At 47.7% G+C, this 18,201-nt stretch overlaps 4 protein-coding genes across 4 annotated transcripts; 1 reads left to right on the top strand and 3 right to left on the bottom strand.

Annotated features, from left to right (window-relative positions):
• Positions 1 to 7,551: 7,551 nt before the first annotated feature.
• Positions 7,552 to 7,945, bottom strand: F5891DRAFT_1197869 (uncharacterized protein; the record flags this gene model as incomplete). Its single annotated transcript, XM_041368548.1, has 2 exons — positions 7,552 to 7,837; positions 7,893 to 7,945. 2 exons carry the CDS (start codon positions 7,943 to 7,945, stop codon positions 7,552 to 7,554), a joined length of 339 nt encoding a protein of 112 aa, XP_041217923.1.
• A 733-nt stretch (positions 7,946 to 8,678) lies between these two features.
• F5891DRAFT_1282553 (uncharacterized protein) lies at positions 8,679 to 12,524 on the top strand (the record flags this gene model as incomplete). Its single annotated transcript, XM_041370540.1, has 13 exons — positions 8,679 to 8,801; positions 8,856 to 8,969; positions 9,025 to 9,081; positions 9,131 to 9,181; positions 9,235 to 9,400; positions 9,470 to 9,700; positions 9,750 to 10,153; positions 10,215 to 10,256; positions 10,787 to 10,871; positions 10,926 to 11,283; positions 11,410 to 11,522; positions 11,577 to 12,371; positions 12,430 to 12,524. 13 exons carry the CDS (start codon positions 8,679 to 8,681, stop codon positions 12,522 to 12,524), a joined length of 2,634 nt encoding a protein of 877 aa, XP_041217924.1.
• Positions 12,525 to 12,573: 49 nt separating this feature from the next.
• Positions 12,574 to 16,446, bottom strand: F5891DRAFT_1197871 (uncharacterized protein; the record flags this gene model as incomplete). The annotated part of the gene is made up of 7 exons (XM_041368549.1): positions 12,574 to 13,765; positions 13,816 to 14,436; positions 14,494 to 15,423; positions 15,480 to 15,981; positions 16,032 to 16,202; positions 16,265 to 16,353; positions 16,409 to 16,446. 7 exons carry the CDS (start codon positions 16,444 to 16,446, stop codon positions 12,574 to 12,576), a joined length of 3,543 nt encoding a protein of 1,180 aa, XP_041217925.1.
• Positions 16,447 to 16,858: 412 nt separating this feature from the next.
• Positions 16,859 to 17,456, bottom strand: F5891DRAFT_964549 (general substrate transporter; the record flags this gene model as incomplete). The annotated part of the gene is made up of 4 exons (XM_041376102.1): positions 16,859 to 16,898; positions 16,962 to 17,061; positions 17,119 to 17,286; positions 17,339 to 17,456. Coding segments are annotated over 4 exons (426 nt in total), but the record flags the coding sequence as incomplete, so codon positions are not given.
• Positions 17,457 to 18,201: the final 745 nt, after the last annotated feature.

Below are 18,201 nucleotides of genomic sequence, written 5' to 3' on the forward strand. Positions count from 1 at the left end.
GAAACCGAGGTGCGAGACCATCATCGAGAGGATTCATCCCGAACCGAGCATCCCCAAGACCATACCCAGAACCCTACTCACTCGAATTCGTCCCAGGAGCATCAATTGAGGCCAATGCCTCCGGCTGGAACTAAGCCCAACATGCAGAACAACACCACGGCACGACTACGCATATGGCAACAAAACTTAAACACCTCACCAGACGCTCAACACTGCATACTCAGCGGACCCCAAACAGCGAGAGACTGGGACATAATAGTGATTCAAGAACCAACTATCGACACAAAAGGTAACACAAGAGCAACTCCTGACTGGCACGTAGTATACCCGATGCAACGATACACCCACACCAAACGATCTCATGCAGTCACCCTGGTACACAAACACATCAACACCAACAGCTGGAGACAGCTCCCCTTCCCCTCAGCAGACGTGGTCGTCATCCAATTCTCAGGTACCTTCGGCAAACTCACTCTATTCAACATCTACAACGACGGTACGAAACAAGACACCCCCCCGACTTTACACCAGTACCTTGAAGACCACATTCAACTAGTACGACCAACTGTGGAAGACCACATGATCTGGCTCGGCGACCTCAACTGTCATCACGCACTCTGGGAAGAAGAACGCAACCGCCACCTATGTGAGACACGAGAAGCCCAAACTCACGCGCAAGCATGGATCGAACTGATGGCAGAATATGGAATGTGCCAAGCCCTCCCAAAGGACCTACCAACGCTACAATCGACAAGCTCAGGAAACTGGACGAGACCAGACAATGTTATCTGCACTGACAACACCCTCGAATCATTCACAATCTGCAACACAGCCCCTGCCCTCCGCCCCCTGAAAACCGATCATGTTCCAATCCTCAGCACACTTGACTTCGAAATCCCCAAGGCCACCACAACCACGACATACAACTACCACGATGTAGACTGGGAGAAGTTCTCCGCAATGCTCAAAATGCAACTGGGACGCATCCCTCCACCCCAACCGCTAGCAAGCAAGGACGAATTTAACGCGGCAGCACAGAACCTCGCAAAGGCCCTGCACGACACCATAGAGGAAACCGTCCCGAAAACCAAACCCAACCCTCACGCCAAACGCTGGTGGACCAAGGAAATATCGCAGCTGATAGCGCAGAAACATGAGCTAAGTCACCTATCCTATAAATTCAGAGCAGTAAGAGATCACCCATCACATGAGGAACACCGCAAAATCCGAAACCAGGTATCAGAGACCATCCTCAAGGCAAAGAAGGAACACTGGGAACAATTCCTCGAGGAAGCAACGCAACGCGAAATATGGATAGCGAACAAGTACGTCTCAAACCCAAGCACAGACGGCGGCAAGACACGAATCCCAGTCCTCCAAGTCAAGAACGCTGACGGCACCATACGCGAAGCAATCAGCAATGACGACAAGAGCGAAATACTAGCCAGGACCTTCTTCCCACCTCCGCCACCCACGAGCTCAGTACCTGAAGACTTCGAATATCCAGACCCAGCCGCATCATTTACGCCAATCACCACGGAACACATCGAGCAAGCCATCAGCAATACCAGTCCATACAAGGCACCAGGACCGGATGGACTATGCAATATCGTCTTCAAGCGCAGCTCAAGTCAACTAACCCCCTACCTCCTCTATATTTTCAGGGCAGTATTCACACTAAAGACATACTACGAACCGTGGAGAGACTTCACAACAGTTGTACTGCGCAAACCCGGGAAAGCCGACTACTCAGCACCCAAAGCATACCGACCTATCGCCCTCATCAACACAACGTGTAAACTCCTAACCACAATCATCACGCAACAGGTAACACACATATTAGAGACACACCAACTACTACCTGTGAATCACTTTGGAGGACGCCCAGGAAGATCCACAACAGACTCAGTTCACCTACTCGAAGTTACCATCAAGGACGCCTGGAGAACGGGATGAGTGGCCTCAGTACTTTTCTTAGACATCGAAGGAGCTTTCCCCAATGCCGTCACTGACCGTCTCATACACAACATGAAGAAAAGACGACTCCCAGATGAACTAGTATCCTTCACGGAACGCATGCTCACGGACCGACGTACGCAACTCAAATTCGATGACTTCACATCAGAATGGTTCCCCGTCATGAATGGAATTGGACAAGGAGACCCGCTATCGATGATATGCTACCTAATCTACAACTCAGACCTAGTTGACATAGCCAAAGGGAAGATCGGCAACAAGCGAGAAGAAATGGCCCTGGCCTTTGTCGATGACACTGCATACATAGCCATCGCAAGAACATTCAAAGAGACCCACAAGATACTACGAGACATGCTCGAACGCGATGGAGGAGCATTCCAATGGTCAAGAGACCACAATTCTAGGTTCGAAACCAGCAAATTCGCACTCATGGACTTTACCCGCAGCAAAACCAAGGAACGACGTCCCATCAACCTCAACGGCACAATAATTCAACCCTCCCACCACACCAGATTCCTCGGTATCATAGTAGACCAAGAGCTCACCTGGAGAGAACACGCCGCATATGCCATTGCTAAGGGAACCGAATATGTACTCCAACTTCGCCGACTCTCAAGAACCTCAATGGGAATACCGACGAAACTCATGCGACAACTATATCAAACAGTAGCTATTCCAAAATTCACCTACAGCGCTGACATCTGGTTCCGTCCTTTATTCAAGCAAGGCTCACACACCACGCAACGAGGATCCAAAGGTATCGCAAAACGCCTAACATCTGTCCAACGCATCGCAGCCATAAGCATCACCGGCACTATGAGATCCACGCCGACAGACTCACTCGAAGCACATGCCAATCTACTCCTGATCCCCCTACTCCTACAAAAGATATGCCACAGAGCCACAGTACGCTTAGCAACGCTCCCTCAGACTCACCCTCTCCACAGCAAGCTCAAATGGATCACGAACCACAACGTCCAAGCGCACAGATCATCACTACACAACCTCCTTTACTTGTTCCGAATCTTCCCCAAAGACATAGAGACCATAGACCCAACTCAACAAACGCAACTACCTGCCGACACAATCTACAAGACCCACACCGCAAAAATGAAGAAGGACGTGATCAGTGAACAGCACAACCTAAAAAACGAAATCCAAGTATTCACCGATGGATTAGGATACAATGGGGGAATCAGAGCAGCGGCAATCCTAGTACGAGAAGGACAAGAACCACGAACACTGCGCTACCACCTAGGAACAGATGAGGAACACACCATATACGAAGCGGAAACGCTAGGACTCACGCTGGCAGCCCAACTGATAGCGACCGAACCCAACATTGTCTACCCAATCTCAATCCTCCTTGACAACCAGGCAGCCATCAAATGCGGAACCTCAATCAGCAAAGAAGGAAGTGGATTCTTGGCCGGACACTTTGACAAGATGACGAGACAACTAGCAAAACAGCGAAGAGACAATGGCGACTTCGACCTAACATTACGATGGATACCAGGACATGAAGGCGTCCAAGGCAACGAACACACAGATCAAGAAGCGAAAAAGGCCGCTGACGGACAACATCAGAACAGCCCAAACCGAGAACTACTGCAATACCTACGGAATGGACGACTACTCTGCAGTGCAGCTGCCCTGAAAGCAGCGCATAAGAACAAGTCAAGAGCACACTGGAAAACCATATGGGAAAAGTCACCAAGGTACGCAAGGACACGAACAATAGACCCATCAATGCCCTCCTCGAACTTCATCAAACTCACCAACGGCCTGCGCAAACGCACATCAAGCATCTACATCCAATTCTGCACCCGCCATATCCCCCTGAACTACCATCTGCATTGAATCAACAAGAGTGACACTCCGCACTGTCCCATATGCCCAGGAATCGATGAGACAATACACCACTACCTTTTCGACTGCCCACAGTACAGATGCAAATGCCACACATTCGCAAACGCGGTCAGACGCAACGCAACATCCATCACGCACATACTCACATCAGAGAAAACAACACCCCATCTAATCCGCTTCATAAATAGTACCGGCCGCTTCAAATCAACATTCTGTTACGAACTAGGATAAAGTAGAGCGATTGTAACACATTCGGTGAGCTGTAAACTCTGTATAAGAAAACATACTAGCAAAACATATAGTTATACCATACATCACTCCGCAACATAATCCCCACTATACTCTTCGTCGAAAGGAAAGACGCCACTTCGTGGCATCACTGTCGGAAACAAAGAGGACACGTCAGTAACGAAGATAATACTAACCCAAGCAACAGTAGCCAACACCAGACGAACACCAAAGACCACATCACAGACTAAGCGCTACACCCATCTAGTACCTTCACACTGACCCATCCTCTTCCCGCAGCTGTCCTTTTGTACCTGCTCCCACCATGTGACAGAGTACGAGTCCGAACTGACCCACCCTTTTAATTTTGCCCTATAACACACAGAAAGCTTATGACGAGAACATGTCCAACATAGGGTCTATGACCCCAAAGGACACAATCTGAAGCAAAAGAAAAAAAAAAAAACCACCTAGCACCATTGTTCCATAGACTCGGCCATGGTGATGATCAGGCAGGTGATTGCAGGCGGACTGTCATGATCGTAGTTTTTGCAGCTTCTACGCAGTTTAGATAAGACATATCCTATCATTTAAAAAATGTTGCAACACATTATAACTTTACTGGAAACACAAAAGCTTTGTAAATGCTAGCCATGTTGGTGATGGCCAGACAAGTAATTACAAGCTGGCTATCATAATTGTAGTTTTTGCAGCTTCTATGTAATTTAGATGAAACATATGTCACTATTTAAAAAATGCTACAATGTATTATAAATCTACTGGAAATGTGACGACCTGTAGTCATTCAACTACAGTGTATGGACATGCAGTTATCTCACTGTTGTCTGCTTCCAAGACATACATCCAGATGGTATTTCTCTGGTATAGTCATATCTTATTTCACCTATGTGTGACACTATGATAAAAATATCTAAGGCTAAAAAATGATGTACAATAATGTGTTTTAATTACCAATTCTGTCTGGTAATATCAATTTTGGGTTGATTCCCTGATGAAGGTACTCTCACCCAGCTACCTCCAGTCTGCATGAGGTACATTCACGGTGTGCGCATGTAGAGTCGACTCTGGATGGGGAGTTGGTGGCATTAGGTATGGATGAAGTAGACTTTTGAGTGGGGATCTCTTTCTCTCAGCTGCAAAGGTGCATGTATTGTATGTTTTTATACTACTTCATCATGCTAACTGATCATTTTTAGTAACTTATGATTACTCTTGTGCATACCACCACTCGCGCCCTCTCATTCTTCCCATCTCATCCCTCCTTCCACTCCTTCCACTGTTCTGGTGTGTTCCAGTGTCCTCCACATATGTTTGAGCCACATTAGCATTTGCTGATGTGTGCTCAGCACTGGTCTTCATAGTGACCTGCGGGTATACTCTCCATCCTTGCCACCCAGCTACCTCTGTCCTCATCATCCAAGCAAGACCATCAATGACAACATATCACCACAGATGGTCTCAAACAGTTACCTTCTTGCCCATCTCATCGCTTGCGAGTCGCAATGATGAAGTCCACAAATGGCAGGATATGATATTGGAGGTTCAGGTATGTGGCTCATCACACGCTATTATCATCTTATTGTTTTATCTACTCATAAATCATCAAGTCGGTTATTGATGGTATCTGCTGATTGTTAGAAGCATCTTGATTAGGAGAAGGTGTGTGTGTGGCCATTTGATTGTTGCTATAGCCTTAGATTATAACCGGTGTTGTACTTGACAAAAGTACTCGAAATATATTGCAGTATATCTAACCCTACATTCGGTCTTAGCAAATAAAATTCATGTTCCACCTCGCTAGCTACTGTGGCTGACGATGTTGACAAATGTTATCTTCCAGCCGCTGGCTGCTTTGAGCTACTCAGACCTTCGGGCGTCCTGACCTCGGACGGCTTGTCAAATAAGGCTGTCCTCAGCCTGGCAAGTCCCGCAGTGGCAACATTAAGTACTCGGACTAGCCCTGCAGACGCTGAGCAGCTACTCAAAACAAGCGTATTCCAATTTGAAAATTCTACCTTCTTTCAAGGCAAAACAATAGTTCTCTGCCAATTTACCAAACCGCCCCCTTATACCTTTTGGCTTTCACCTGCATCGCACCGAGCCCAACGCGCAGTTGCTTTGCCGAGTTCATACATCACTGAAAACCAAGATCTATGATAAACCCTTATATACACATTATAATCCCAACAATGTCTATAATCGTATAAAATATGGCAGTGCAGAAGCCATAGTCTTGTATAGAAATATATTGTTATCCCTTGCGACCAATCTTTATCATGATTACCTGTGCCCGGCATTAGTTGAATGAATTTGGCTGTGTAAAAACTCAAACAGATTGATAAACACGCTAAATTCTGAAAACAAGATATATATGTGTAGAACACTATCCCCTATGACCAATAATTATCAAAATGGTTTTCATTTGGCATTGGCTGCATGAATCATGTTGTGACAATACTAAAACTGTACTGAAGTGATGATGCATGTTCGAAAAAGTGTCTCTCATTTAGCATTTCTAGCACAGCGGCTCTCCTGTCCAATAAGTAAAAGAGATAGAAATTCTTGCCATCTGTACCATCATATGGACAATTGCTTCATTGGCATCATGGTATTGCGGGTTTTATACTTGATTGGCCAGGAAGTCACATTGGGTTGTATAGGATTATACAGAGACACTCGGTACAATACATGTAGTTTATCAATGCCTCGCCAATTCTCTACCCTAATCTCATCATCAACACCATCTGCAGGAACAATAACATGGGTTGAACCACAACATATATTGTTAGTGCCTTGAAGTCCAATGAAAGCAAGGTGTCGCGGCAACTTGACACTATTGTTTCCTTATGCAGGGATTTGCACTGCTCAAGTGGTTGACTGAGTTTGGCGGTGCCGGTGTACAATCAAGCTCGGCGGTGCCAGTATAGGATCGAGTTTGGCGGTATATAATCGAACTCGTGGTACCATAGGATGTAACAGGATCGAGTTCAGCCATAGAATCGAGTTTTTGGCCATGGAATCGCAGGGATCAAATCCAGATATGAGATTGAGTTCAGCCATATCATCAAAGACCAGTCATCCTTAGACAGAAACATAGACCACGACATGACATATCCTGTTACCAGACCCTGTAGTACAGTGCGACTTTCTGGATGGCATCCTGTCGAGAAACTTGCAGGAAGTAGCGTTAATGAGTGATTGAAGGCAGAGTAGGTGATAGTGGGGATTGAAAATAAAGTCTGAGTCGGATCCTTACTTATCAATGACCGGAAGATATGCTCGGCCGGTGGTGACTGAGGTCTTGACCCTTCCCAAGGGAGTTGTACATCGTTCGTTTTGAGATCCGGTGGTCAAACTATTTCAGAATAGGAAAAGAGAAGGAGCAGGGTCGGAGCCGGGTAAGGTTGCGAGCTTCGGTTGCAGACAGCTAAAACCAACAGAGATCCGACTCGGATATCAACGGCAGTTTCGAGTATCGGTCGAGGATGAATGGCTAATGTTGACTATGAAGAAAGGCCAAAATGCAGAATGGGTTTCAAGTAGGATTAAGGGATCATCCAGACCACCATTCACTACTGCCCGATCCCAACAACCGCCAGTGCTTAGCGCACATGCCCAGCGCATGTCAGCAAATGCTGACATGGCTTGAACATATGCGAACCACACCGGAAGGCACCAGAATGAGAGGAGTGGAGGAGGGCGAGAAGGAGATGAGGGAGAGGTAAGTTTATGTCTTGGGTGCCTATGGAAATGAGGTAGTTAGCAGCATAAAAATGCACAATACATATCACACGCACCTCTGCAGCTTAGAGAAAGGTACCCACAATCCCTCGGCCGCGTTCAACACCATCAATCTCCAGTAAAATGTCACAGCTCATTCCAAGCACCACATCCCTTCGAGCTTTTGACAGACCGGCAGTGCCTGTTCAAGAAATCGGCTCAATGTCGAGTAAGACATGTTAGGACCTCATAAGCGAAGAAGGATGGCACTGACCGCGTCTTGAGATGAATTGTTGAATCAGAAAATACGACAATGACGAGCAAATGTAGCGAAGCCATGGAGGACGAGTGCGACTCACAGTGGTGTGTGTGAGTTTTGTGTGTCTAGAATTTTTGGATAGATCCAGCGCCATATACGTTGAGCGTATGCCTACAGCATCGATGTCTTCCTATCATTCTGCACTGCTATATAGTATTAAGCAATTATCACGCATGAATGCAAAAAACTATACCACCGGCTTAGAATTCGACATACTGTTAGAATAATATGTCGAACACGACAAACAAGCTCATGGATCAGGAAAATGATGCTTGATAAGTAGGCCAATACATGGGTATATAAGGACAACACAGATTTCGCCAACCTTATAAGGTAAATATTGTCATACCGGGTTATCCGGTTTTCAGTGATGTACCACGCCGCTCAGGCATCATCTTCGCCTCCCTGCCCATGTTCATGAAGTTGAAATACAACGCCCATCCTTTGTCTAGTAGGACCAACGCGTGGAAAAACCTATCGCTTTCTAGGGAAGGTTAGGAATGATGTAATCAAAAAGATTTCTGTGAGTCGAAATCAATATTGAATGTACCAGTGGGATAAGGCTGATATCGTACGCAAGCGCTTGAACTTGAAGGATTCACGCAGCCGGCGTGGCGCTGTTCTCTCAAACGGCGATCGCGCAGGCTCGCCGATTCCGAATATCAAGGTAGGTGACATTCCGATTTCAGCTCTTTGTCTAACTTTGGCTGCACGGGTTCAGGATGCTTCTGCTGGTGTCAAACAAGGTGCCGATCTTCAATCTGCGGACAAGGCACTTCGGGATGCCGGTCATGCTGCAGATCAGATTAATCCACTTTGTGGACCTGCGAGATCCGTAGTGTCCGCAGGCAAAAATGCATCAGCAGCGCTCGATGATATAGACAGTATAGAGGCCACCTATCTTTAACCCTTCAGGATATTCGACGCTGATCAGGACGATCGCAGAGGTATGATCTCTCTCTTCCTCTTTAGAACTAGACTAATACCGTTCTGCAGGTACATCCGTATGCAAAAATGGCATTGGGCGTGCTATCTTGCTCATCAATAGTACGTTTTCCTCACCGTTATTCATATTTCCTGCTCAATTGCTCTGCATGCAGATAATTCTTGCTCAAGCGGATCGCGACGAAGCGATACTCGACCTCTACAAGAAGTTGGGTCAAGTGTATGGCTTCGTGGTGCAAAACGACACGCTTCGCCGGATTGGTATCTCAGCAGACCCTAGAATGCGTTTCATTCAGGATTATTCGGAGAAGACAAACCTTTGTGAGTCTCTCCAACGAGTCGTTGGATTTGGACGTGCCTCTGACTTGACGTCCATTCATACTTCTACAGACGAAATAGTGGAGTTCAGTGGTATGGCTTATGCGGAGGCCGCAGGGCTAGAAATTATGAAGCGATGCCTGCCAGGGACGCGCACGGACATTCTCTCCGACATCATGGGATGGACCAACGGCAGTAGAGATGATATTCCACGCGTGCTATGGCTATCCGGCCCTGCCGGAACAGGTAAATCAGCCATTGGCCCCACGATCGCTAGCTCGTTCATTGGCGTGGGTGGACTCGGTTCTTGTCATTGCTTCGACCGAGACACGGATGATCGCCATAAAAAAAGTTTCCTCCACTATCGCGCGCGACCTGGTTGACTGTCATCCCGAGATGAGACGAGCGTTACCGGATGCAGTCCAGAACGCAAATGCGCTCTCTTTCGTATCGCTTCGAGTGATGGAACACGGACTTTCCTTCAATATCTGCGATCTAAAATCATCCTATCTCCCCAATTCCGAAGATCCCGGGCTGCTAGACCGAGTTGAAAAATTTATCCCTCCACATCTATCCTATGCCTGTCGATTTTGGCCTGACCACGTACAAGCAACTCACTTCGATCCAGACCTCGCCAAAGAAACAAAATCACTCTTCGAGCACGAGCGACTGTTCTTCTGGCTCGAGGTACTCAGCCTTATCAATGCACTGAGCGGCGTAGTCACCACTCTCCCGCTTATTGCCAAGTGGTCGAAGGTGAGTACATTATTATTGAGTATTCTATAAAATGCTCGCTCAAACGCAATCACAATTTCAGGGTCACGCTGGATATGAAGATGCCTCGTCTGCTGCAGTGGACGTGCAGAGATTTATCTAAGTCTTCGGATGCCTCATTTTGCACAGCACGCCACATCTCTATGTAAAAAATGTTTGGTCTTGTTTCTGCAACATTTTCGGCATACTTCGTTGACCATGTATTAACCAACCAAAATTTGACCTCATGCCTTAGTACCGTCTACAACATACATGGCACATATGTATGACTTGTTCAGCTCCAAACTGGAGGCATCATACAGTCGCGGCTTAGAAGTCAGCACGGGTGCCAATGGTTCGGGAGTAACAAGAAGTACTAGCCGTCTGCGAGACGTACAAGCTCTCCAATTGTCCTTCCTCCCTACCCACAGTTGACCCCTTGCTCTGCGCATTTGTCTGTCCACCCATATCGTTTTCATACCAGCTCGTATCACAGTAAGTTTTTTTAATTCCTTTTTCTATGTACATACATGCTGACGAGTCTCGGTGTCTTTCCTCAGTCATCGCGTGCCACGTTAGCTTGCTCCTTCTCGTTGCTCGCGGTCAAGCGACTCAGTGGTGACAGGTTCAATGTAGTTGAACGAGGAGGGAGAGAATGTCGTGGTTAATACGCAGTGCTCATCCTTGCTTCAACACTGGGCAAATACCCGTCATCGTATTGGTATGTTTGAAACTCCAATCAGATGGCTTGCGACTCATCATTTACGTCCTGCAGGTCATACAATAGTCCCAGGAACTATTCCCGTGGGCACTCTCCTCTACCATGGAGCTATCACCGGTCCCCATTTACCGACCGCCTTGGATTGGGTGGCTGTAGAGCCAGACTACTCCATACTTTTCTGTCAAGGGCCAATCGAAACAGGGTGCTGGCACCTCACCCTTGCAGTCACTCGGCCAATGAAAGTGCTCTATTTTGAGGGAAGCAGCGCTGCAAAAATCCCTGAGGGCACTATGGACACCCAAGATCTCGTGGCATGGTCGGAAATGAAGCCCGAGTGGGTGTGGAATGAAGAGCGGCGCATAAAGGATCTGTGTAAATGGGGTCAGAAGCATGGCGTGAATGGCTTTGTGAGGTTCGTTGGATGTTGAGATGCGTGCGCGTGAATGTCTGATGCTGATTTATGAGTCATAGGATGCAAATGAATTTGTGCGAATCCATATGTAACTCCTTGGTGATTTGTTATTGACGACGGTCATAGCGAAATCATGATCTGCGACTTCACCTCTCACATGGAAGTTATTTCATTCTTAAATCTCGAGAGCATTCGTATCGGCATCGACTGGCCATATCTGCCAGAGGACCCCGATAGTAGTGAGTGACTGTGTCCATATTTTGACGTAGGTCTGATTTATTCTCGGACATCAGTGCGTCACCGTTTTGAATTAGTGCATTCTGCGTCATGGCGCGAAAATTATCCAGGAGAAACCCGGATTATGCTTGATTTTTCTGAACTCGTCTCTTTCTACGACACCGCTCTTGTTCCCTCCTTAGTGCCGCGCCGTGCAGGCTTAGACCGGTGGGATCACCGAGTGGCAGGAATATCACCGGAGGATATAGAGCGCGTCCAAGACAGGCTAGCTCAAGCGTTAGCACGACCACCCGTGACCACTAGCGGCATTGACTGGAAAACGGTCTTGCGCGTGGTGGTCGGTCGATATGCCAGCCGCCTGGAGTTCATACAGCACCTTCTGAAACTGTCGTTGGACGATGGGTCGATCTTTGACCACGCACAACAAATTCAGAGACAGTTGCGCACCGTGCTTTTGCCCTACACTGTGTTTGCACCTCTGCCTCCCAATACCTCCGTCACCGCCAACGCGACAAATTCGTGGGCTGCGCCAGTTTTTCGGGAATGTGCTACGTCGCACGCGGCATCCATAGCGTCTCGTGGAACAACATTGACGCCCTCTGAACATTTGCTCCTGCAGGCGGTGCGGGAAACTACGCATGAAATATGTCGCGTCGTCACGAAGATGTGGGCTTCCGGAATGAATTTTGGAGTCGACGTCTTTTATCCTCCGGAACGACGCCCTGAAGTTGATCACATACATACTCTCACGGGCGAATGGAAGGAGGATGTGACGCAGTTAATCTCCTGGTTGAACTGGAGCGTGTGGGTGAACTGCCGACCGGCCTGTGGTTTCGAGGTAACACAATCAAGTTACTTGTTTGCGAAACACCTCCCGACGATGTCACTTTCTTGCACCCGATGCACAAGATCTACCTCCAATTATCCAAATTCCTGGTGTAGCGATTCGCCTTAATGAAACTGCACTCGTTCGACAAGATTTCAACGCCTCTGGCAACGCGTGAGTTTTGTCACAGTCGAGTCAAAACACTAGTACTTAAAATGGCAATCGTGCTACTTCTTTTCAGCGCTAATTCTAGTTGCAGGAATGCCGTGCCACTCAATCCAATCGCTACCCACCACCTCAAACTTCTGCTGCAGTGATAAAGGGACTGCCATATTCTGAGTCTCTTTGCCATAATGGAACTCTGCCACGTGCTGCGTATGTCCCATAGCCAGATTGGCAGCCTCCGCCAGCGAATCGGAGTCCTTCGACTGGTAGGATAGAAACTTCCTCTGCAGTGCTTTAGCGAACTGACGGTGTAGCCTCATGCTGAAGGGGACCTTTAAGTGCTTCATGAACCAAGATCGCAACATAAGAGACATGCGTTCAGAATTCCATGGCTGCCCCATTGTCGTGAAGAGGCGGGTTCGATAGAGGTCTGCGATCTCCTGAGCACGGCTTGGCGAACTGCATTGGAATTGTAGGGTGGCCACCAATTCAATGGGGCGTACACTCCCAAGTAGAATTGTCACGGCTTGAGCTACCTGGTAGGGAATAACCCGAATGATTGTCTTGTAGATCCCGGTGATGGAGGATGTCTTGTTATAATTACTTTTGGTTACCAGCGTCTGAAGTGCATGTGAGACAAAAAGATGCCTTGCTGACTCTGGTCCATTGGCATGTTGCCACAGCTCTTCTTCGGCGCCTCTTGCCGGAAGAGCTAAGAGGTGCATGAGGATATACACATACTCCCACGCCATGCACACATTGGCCAGCCACTGGTTCAATAGTACGGTATCCCAGCTGATTGTTTGGCTAGTCTCATCCAAGTGACACAGAGTCCCAAGCTCTAAAAGTGAACGCAGTAGTGATGATGATGCAGCTCCTGCGCCAGAATCCCCCAAATCGTCGGAGTCAAGGGATAATGAAAAAAGTCCATAGCCCCGTGTGAGCTCATCCTGCTGGTCATCAGGTAGCTGCAAGCTGAAGTCGGGGAGGGAGATGTTGAACAGAACCTTGGAATGAATGTGGGCAAGACAGTCTCTAAGGGTTGACTGGACGGCAGAGCGGTACTGGTCGATGTTAACGGTGTAGTTAAGAAGCCTGACGGATTGAATGCCGTCCCGTTCCAGCCATGTGACCATTCCTTTAGTTGGAGTCTTGCGGACAATCCAGCTCAAGGATTTGACCCACTCCCGCACAAAGCCAAAAGGAGTGTTTTTCATTTCAGTTCCCCATTCATCAATAATCTTTTCACAATATCTTGGTGGGTCACGTTAGTTCTATTTTACGTATGAGAAAGAAGAACATACTCTTCAAAGTCATTCCCCGGATTGTTGAGCCCCCGCCTTAAGATACCTGACCGGCGCCCCTTGGCAGGCTGATTGGACTCAATGGTATCGTCAGACTCGGAGGCGATTGCCACGATATAGGCCGCGAACTGTCTTTGCAAAAAGTCCAGGATGAAGAGCCTGATATCGAACTGCGTGCGGACTGTGGTGTACGTGATGTGCTCTGGATTTATGAATCCCCCTTCGGGATGAACAGCACGCAGGCACACAAACGCTGCCACGGGGTTGATGTACCGGTCTTGAAACATGTCTAAGGTGTTTGACGGCATATACAACGTTTCTAGCACATCGTTTAGAGTGCTGAGAAGGTCATCATTGTCAGTCTTTCGCGATACCAGTTGATCTTGAAGAATGGCGAATGCCTTCAGCTGGGAGTCGGTCAGGGAAACATGGTACTGGCCACCACTATGGGAGACAGGCTTCCTGCCAGTAGGCTGAGGTCCAAAAGGGAGGGTAATATATGCTTTCTGAGATATGCATCTCATAATAAAGCAGATGAGTCGCACTTCTTCACCAGCGTAAGCCACGCGGGTGGACTGAAGCATTGGGGCATTGAATAAGTCTAGCATTGATTTCGTCTCGCTGTAGTAGAATCACTGGTGGTTAGCATTAATAAAAATATAGGATTTTGCGACTCACCTTTTGGGCTTAACCAGCAGCTTCCGGTTGACTAAATTTGCCGATGCAACTTCGTCACATAGAACACCAATACGACATACAATCGCCTTCTGGAGCTTTTTTAGGTGTTTTTCTCCTTTAGCAGGAAGTGCGACCAGGTCATGCAGTGCTGATGCCTGATACAGTGAGATATGGCCTAGCGCGCCAATGTGCTCGAAAAATGGCAGCACTGCCTTTTTGACCAATTTTGAGGTGTGCGCGCCTATTGGTATAAATCGTTGAAGTTGCATCGCTAAGATAGATTTGCCACTAGTCTTCTGAAGATTCTGGCTGGCCTTGCCATCCTCCTCTCCGATTGGAAAATAAAGATGCCTGGTAGGATCATGGTCAAATGCTTGAACTTTGACGCTAACACATCGATCTGCAACACGGGTAGCGAGTGTAGGATCACCATGTAATGGCCAATGGTGGCTAAAATGACGGGAAGTATTGCCCTGGAGCCACGTATATTCACATAGGTTGCATTTTTTGCCGTCCACTGCGTCTCTAATGTGTTTTATCGGCCCCTGCTGATTGGCTAATGGTCGAATAGCACGGAGTTCGGCTTGTGTGAGGATAACATTGGGAAAGACCCTTAGTATGTCAGCATAAACGTTCTGAATTGTCGGTTTAAATTTGGTTGCTCCGGAATGTTGAAAAACTGCCACAGAATGCCGCGCACGAGCTGATGGGACATTGCCGACTGTGTAGCAATGGCTGGACAGCTGAACAAGTGGTATTCCATATCCGCAATATTTTCCGTCATGGAAATGTCGGCAGACAATGATGTCGTAGTCTTCAAGGTAAGCGCAACCAATCTTTTGAAGAACCTCATGGTGGTTGAGGTTATTGGCTGCTGGAGCTGCATGTGGGTCAAACTGCGGCCCAAAGCTCTCGATGACTCCCACAGCACTAGAAGAAGATATCAGCCAGCAGAAGTGAGTGCAGGATGTAAATAGGTGGCTTACCCCCCAGGGGGGAAGATTCGGTGATTTTTTGTCCTTCCTGGAATCCGAAGAATGTCAATACCGAATTGGAGGAGCCTCAGCACTTCATCATCTGGATGGCACCAGTTGGAAGGTGGAGGGACTGGAATGGAGGGTGTGTATTTCGTAACGTATTTAGGTCGCTGTGGGAGGGCCGGAGTGGATAGTTTGGCCTTGGGAGGGCTAACCTCACCCTTTGCTGCGGCCGTTGATGACCGGGTAGACCGGGTAGATGGAACATGAGTTGGTTTCTCTTTCTGGCTGGAGGGAAGTATCTCAGTCGTAGCAGTTACTGTCAAAGGCTGCGCAGATGGGGCTGGTCCAGATGGGTCATCTGAGTCTTCGCCTGATGAAACGTCAGCAAGCTGTTCGGTGAAGTCCTCTCCCTCCAAGTCTTCCCCAACAGCTGGGTCATCAATGACCAAACTGTGCATATCCGTGATGATGTCCTCAACATCCAAGTCAATGTCTTCAGCCTGTAAATCTACAAACTATCAGGGCTGTCACAGCCGCCATGCAAAAATAGCCAAGTACCAAGTAAGATCAACTCTACATCTGGTCCAATCCTGCCGGTAGCATCAGGAAGCTCCATCTCCTCTCCTTCATCGTCAGCATCATCATCACTGTCTGCTCCAGCATCTTCGCCGTCATCCCCTACAATAAGGCTGCTGGAGTGACCAACTGATGATGCAATGCCAGAGGCTACTAGAATAGAAGAAACAAGTCACATTTTCTATCCAACTGAATGAGATGTCAGATCCAGTTACCTGAGGTAGTGCCAGTCATAGAAGTCGTTAGCACTCCAGTGAGTCGGTCAATGGTAGATTTTTCAAAGGTGTTACACTCATTGTCGACACTATGTACAGCCATGAAGTCAGTCAAATCCCAACCAACAAAAAACAGTTGCGTACATATAGACAACTAGATCTCCTTCATAGATTCCAGCCATAATTGAACATATTTTAAAACCAGAATTGGCTACCATTTGAGTATGACATGTCCGCAGCATTGATATTCCGAAATGAAATGTTCTTTGAGGTTCCAATATAAGTGCATTGCGCAAGTAGTAAAGGTAGGTTGGCTTACGGCCCTAAAGCTTGCTCTATCGCCTTGCTAGCTTGATCTGATGCCATTTTCTAAGTTACGGGTTGTTCAAAGCTTTGGATGATAGTACTAGTGTCAAGTTGACTGGTGTAATTGTCACAGGTTGTGCTCACGTGCAACCACATCAAATCGTTATCAACAATACATGAGGTAAAATCAATCAGCAAGTATTTTCTACTCTTCGCTAATATTGTAGATCAAGTATAAATATAAATTTTGCTCGAGAGAGACCATTTCTAGTCAACCAACGGGGTGACTCAGGTGCAAATGAACGTGCCATAAGTTGTCCAGGCAGCGCTAATCCCAATAATCCCATCAGCGCGCAAGATCCGATGGGCGGCTTCACATGATCAAACTTACATGATAGAACCAGAGTACCAAGGGGAGTTGCAAAGAGATGTCGGGGGAGCACAGTATGTGGGATACGAAACCTCAATGACCGACATTGGTGCGGCGTTAGCTATACATAGCGTGTCAGTTAATCAATTACTTATACACAAGGAGACTGGGTACCGACCGGCAAAAGTAAGACCAAAACCGATAAGGAATCGAGCACCAATGAACGGGCTCACGGACTGAGAGGCAGTCTGTATGGCAGTAGCAATGCACATAATTGTTGCACCAAAGAACAGCATCTTACGACGTCCTATACTGTCTGATACATAAGGGGTAAATGCATAGCCTGCTAGGCCACCACTGCGTGGTCCATTATCAATAAAGATCATCAGCGCAGGTACAAAAGAAACTTACCTGAATGGTGTTCAAGAGACCTAGTTTACCGCCAGATGGATAGCCAAAGGCGGACTCCCACTGAGGAAAGGACTGCAGTCCATTCATCATACTGCCGTCGTACCCCGTACATTTCGGCCAGAGCTATCTATGAGGTGCGATCTAAAACCGCCTCAGCATATCACTGGCTGACACCTCACTGCCCTCGGCTTGATCGCATACATGCCCCTCAATGATGGGAGCAGGCATATCGACCTTATTTCTTCTCCCGAAAGGCACGAAATTGCTGGCTAAGCTAGCAAGTGTACTAGTAGCGGATGGTGGGCTCGAGAAATTGCTAGACGCCAATGGAGAGGAGCGAGGGACACGGTGTGACATAGTCCAGCGTCTGTTGAGAAAGATACTGGTCATCCCTTCGGACAACGAGCCTTGTGGAGACGGCGGTCCTTTAATGGCTGAATATGTGTGTGGAGGAGATATTGAGGATAAATCATGTCCTGTCAGTGCGGAAGTAGCTGCTGCTTTCACAGCAGTGGGGGAAGCAGAGACAGATGCAAGTGGCGGAAGCCGCACCGCAGAGAGCCTAGAGGACGAGGAGCCACGAGATGCACGCGAACTGAGATGCAGTGGAGATGGTATCAATGGAGATGGTATGTGTGGAGCATGAGTTAATGAGGCAGGCTATCGCGCATTCAAATCAACTTGCGTTGGCGGCGAAGGAGGTGGTGGTGGTGGCAAAGGGGTAGTAGGGGGAGCTACTGCTCCCGAGGTGCATCTGCCTTGATTAGGATGGAGATGCAGCGGATGCACAACTGTCTCAGGCCCTCAGGGTGACGACACTGAGGCGACGTATGATCAAAGAGCACAGTCG

This window comes from Suillus fuscotomentosus (genome assembly GCF_016647785.1).
Source record: "Suillus fuscotomentosus strain FC203 chromosome Unknown F5891scaffold_134, whole genome shotgun sequence".
NCBI classification, from domain to species: Eukaryota; Fungi; Basidiomycota; class Agaricomycetes; order Boletales; family Suillaceae; genus Suillus; species Suillus fuscotomentosus.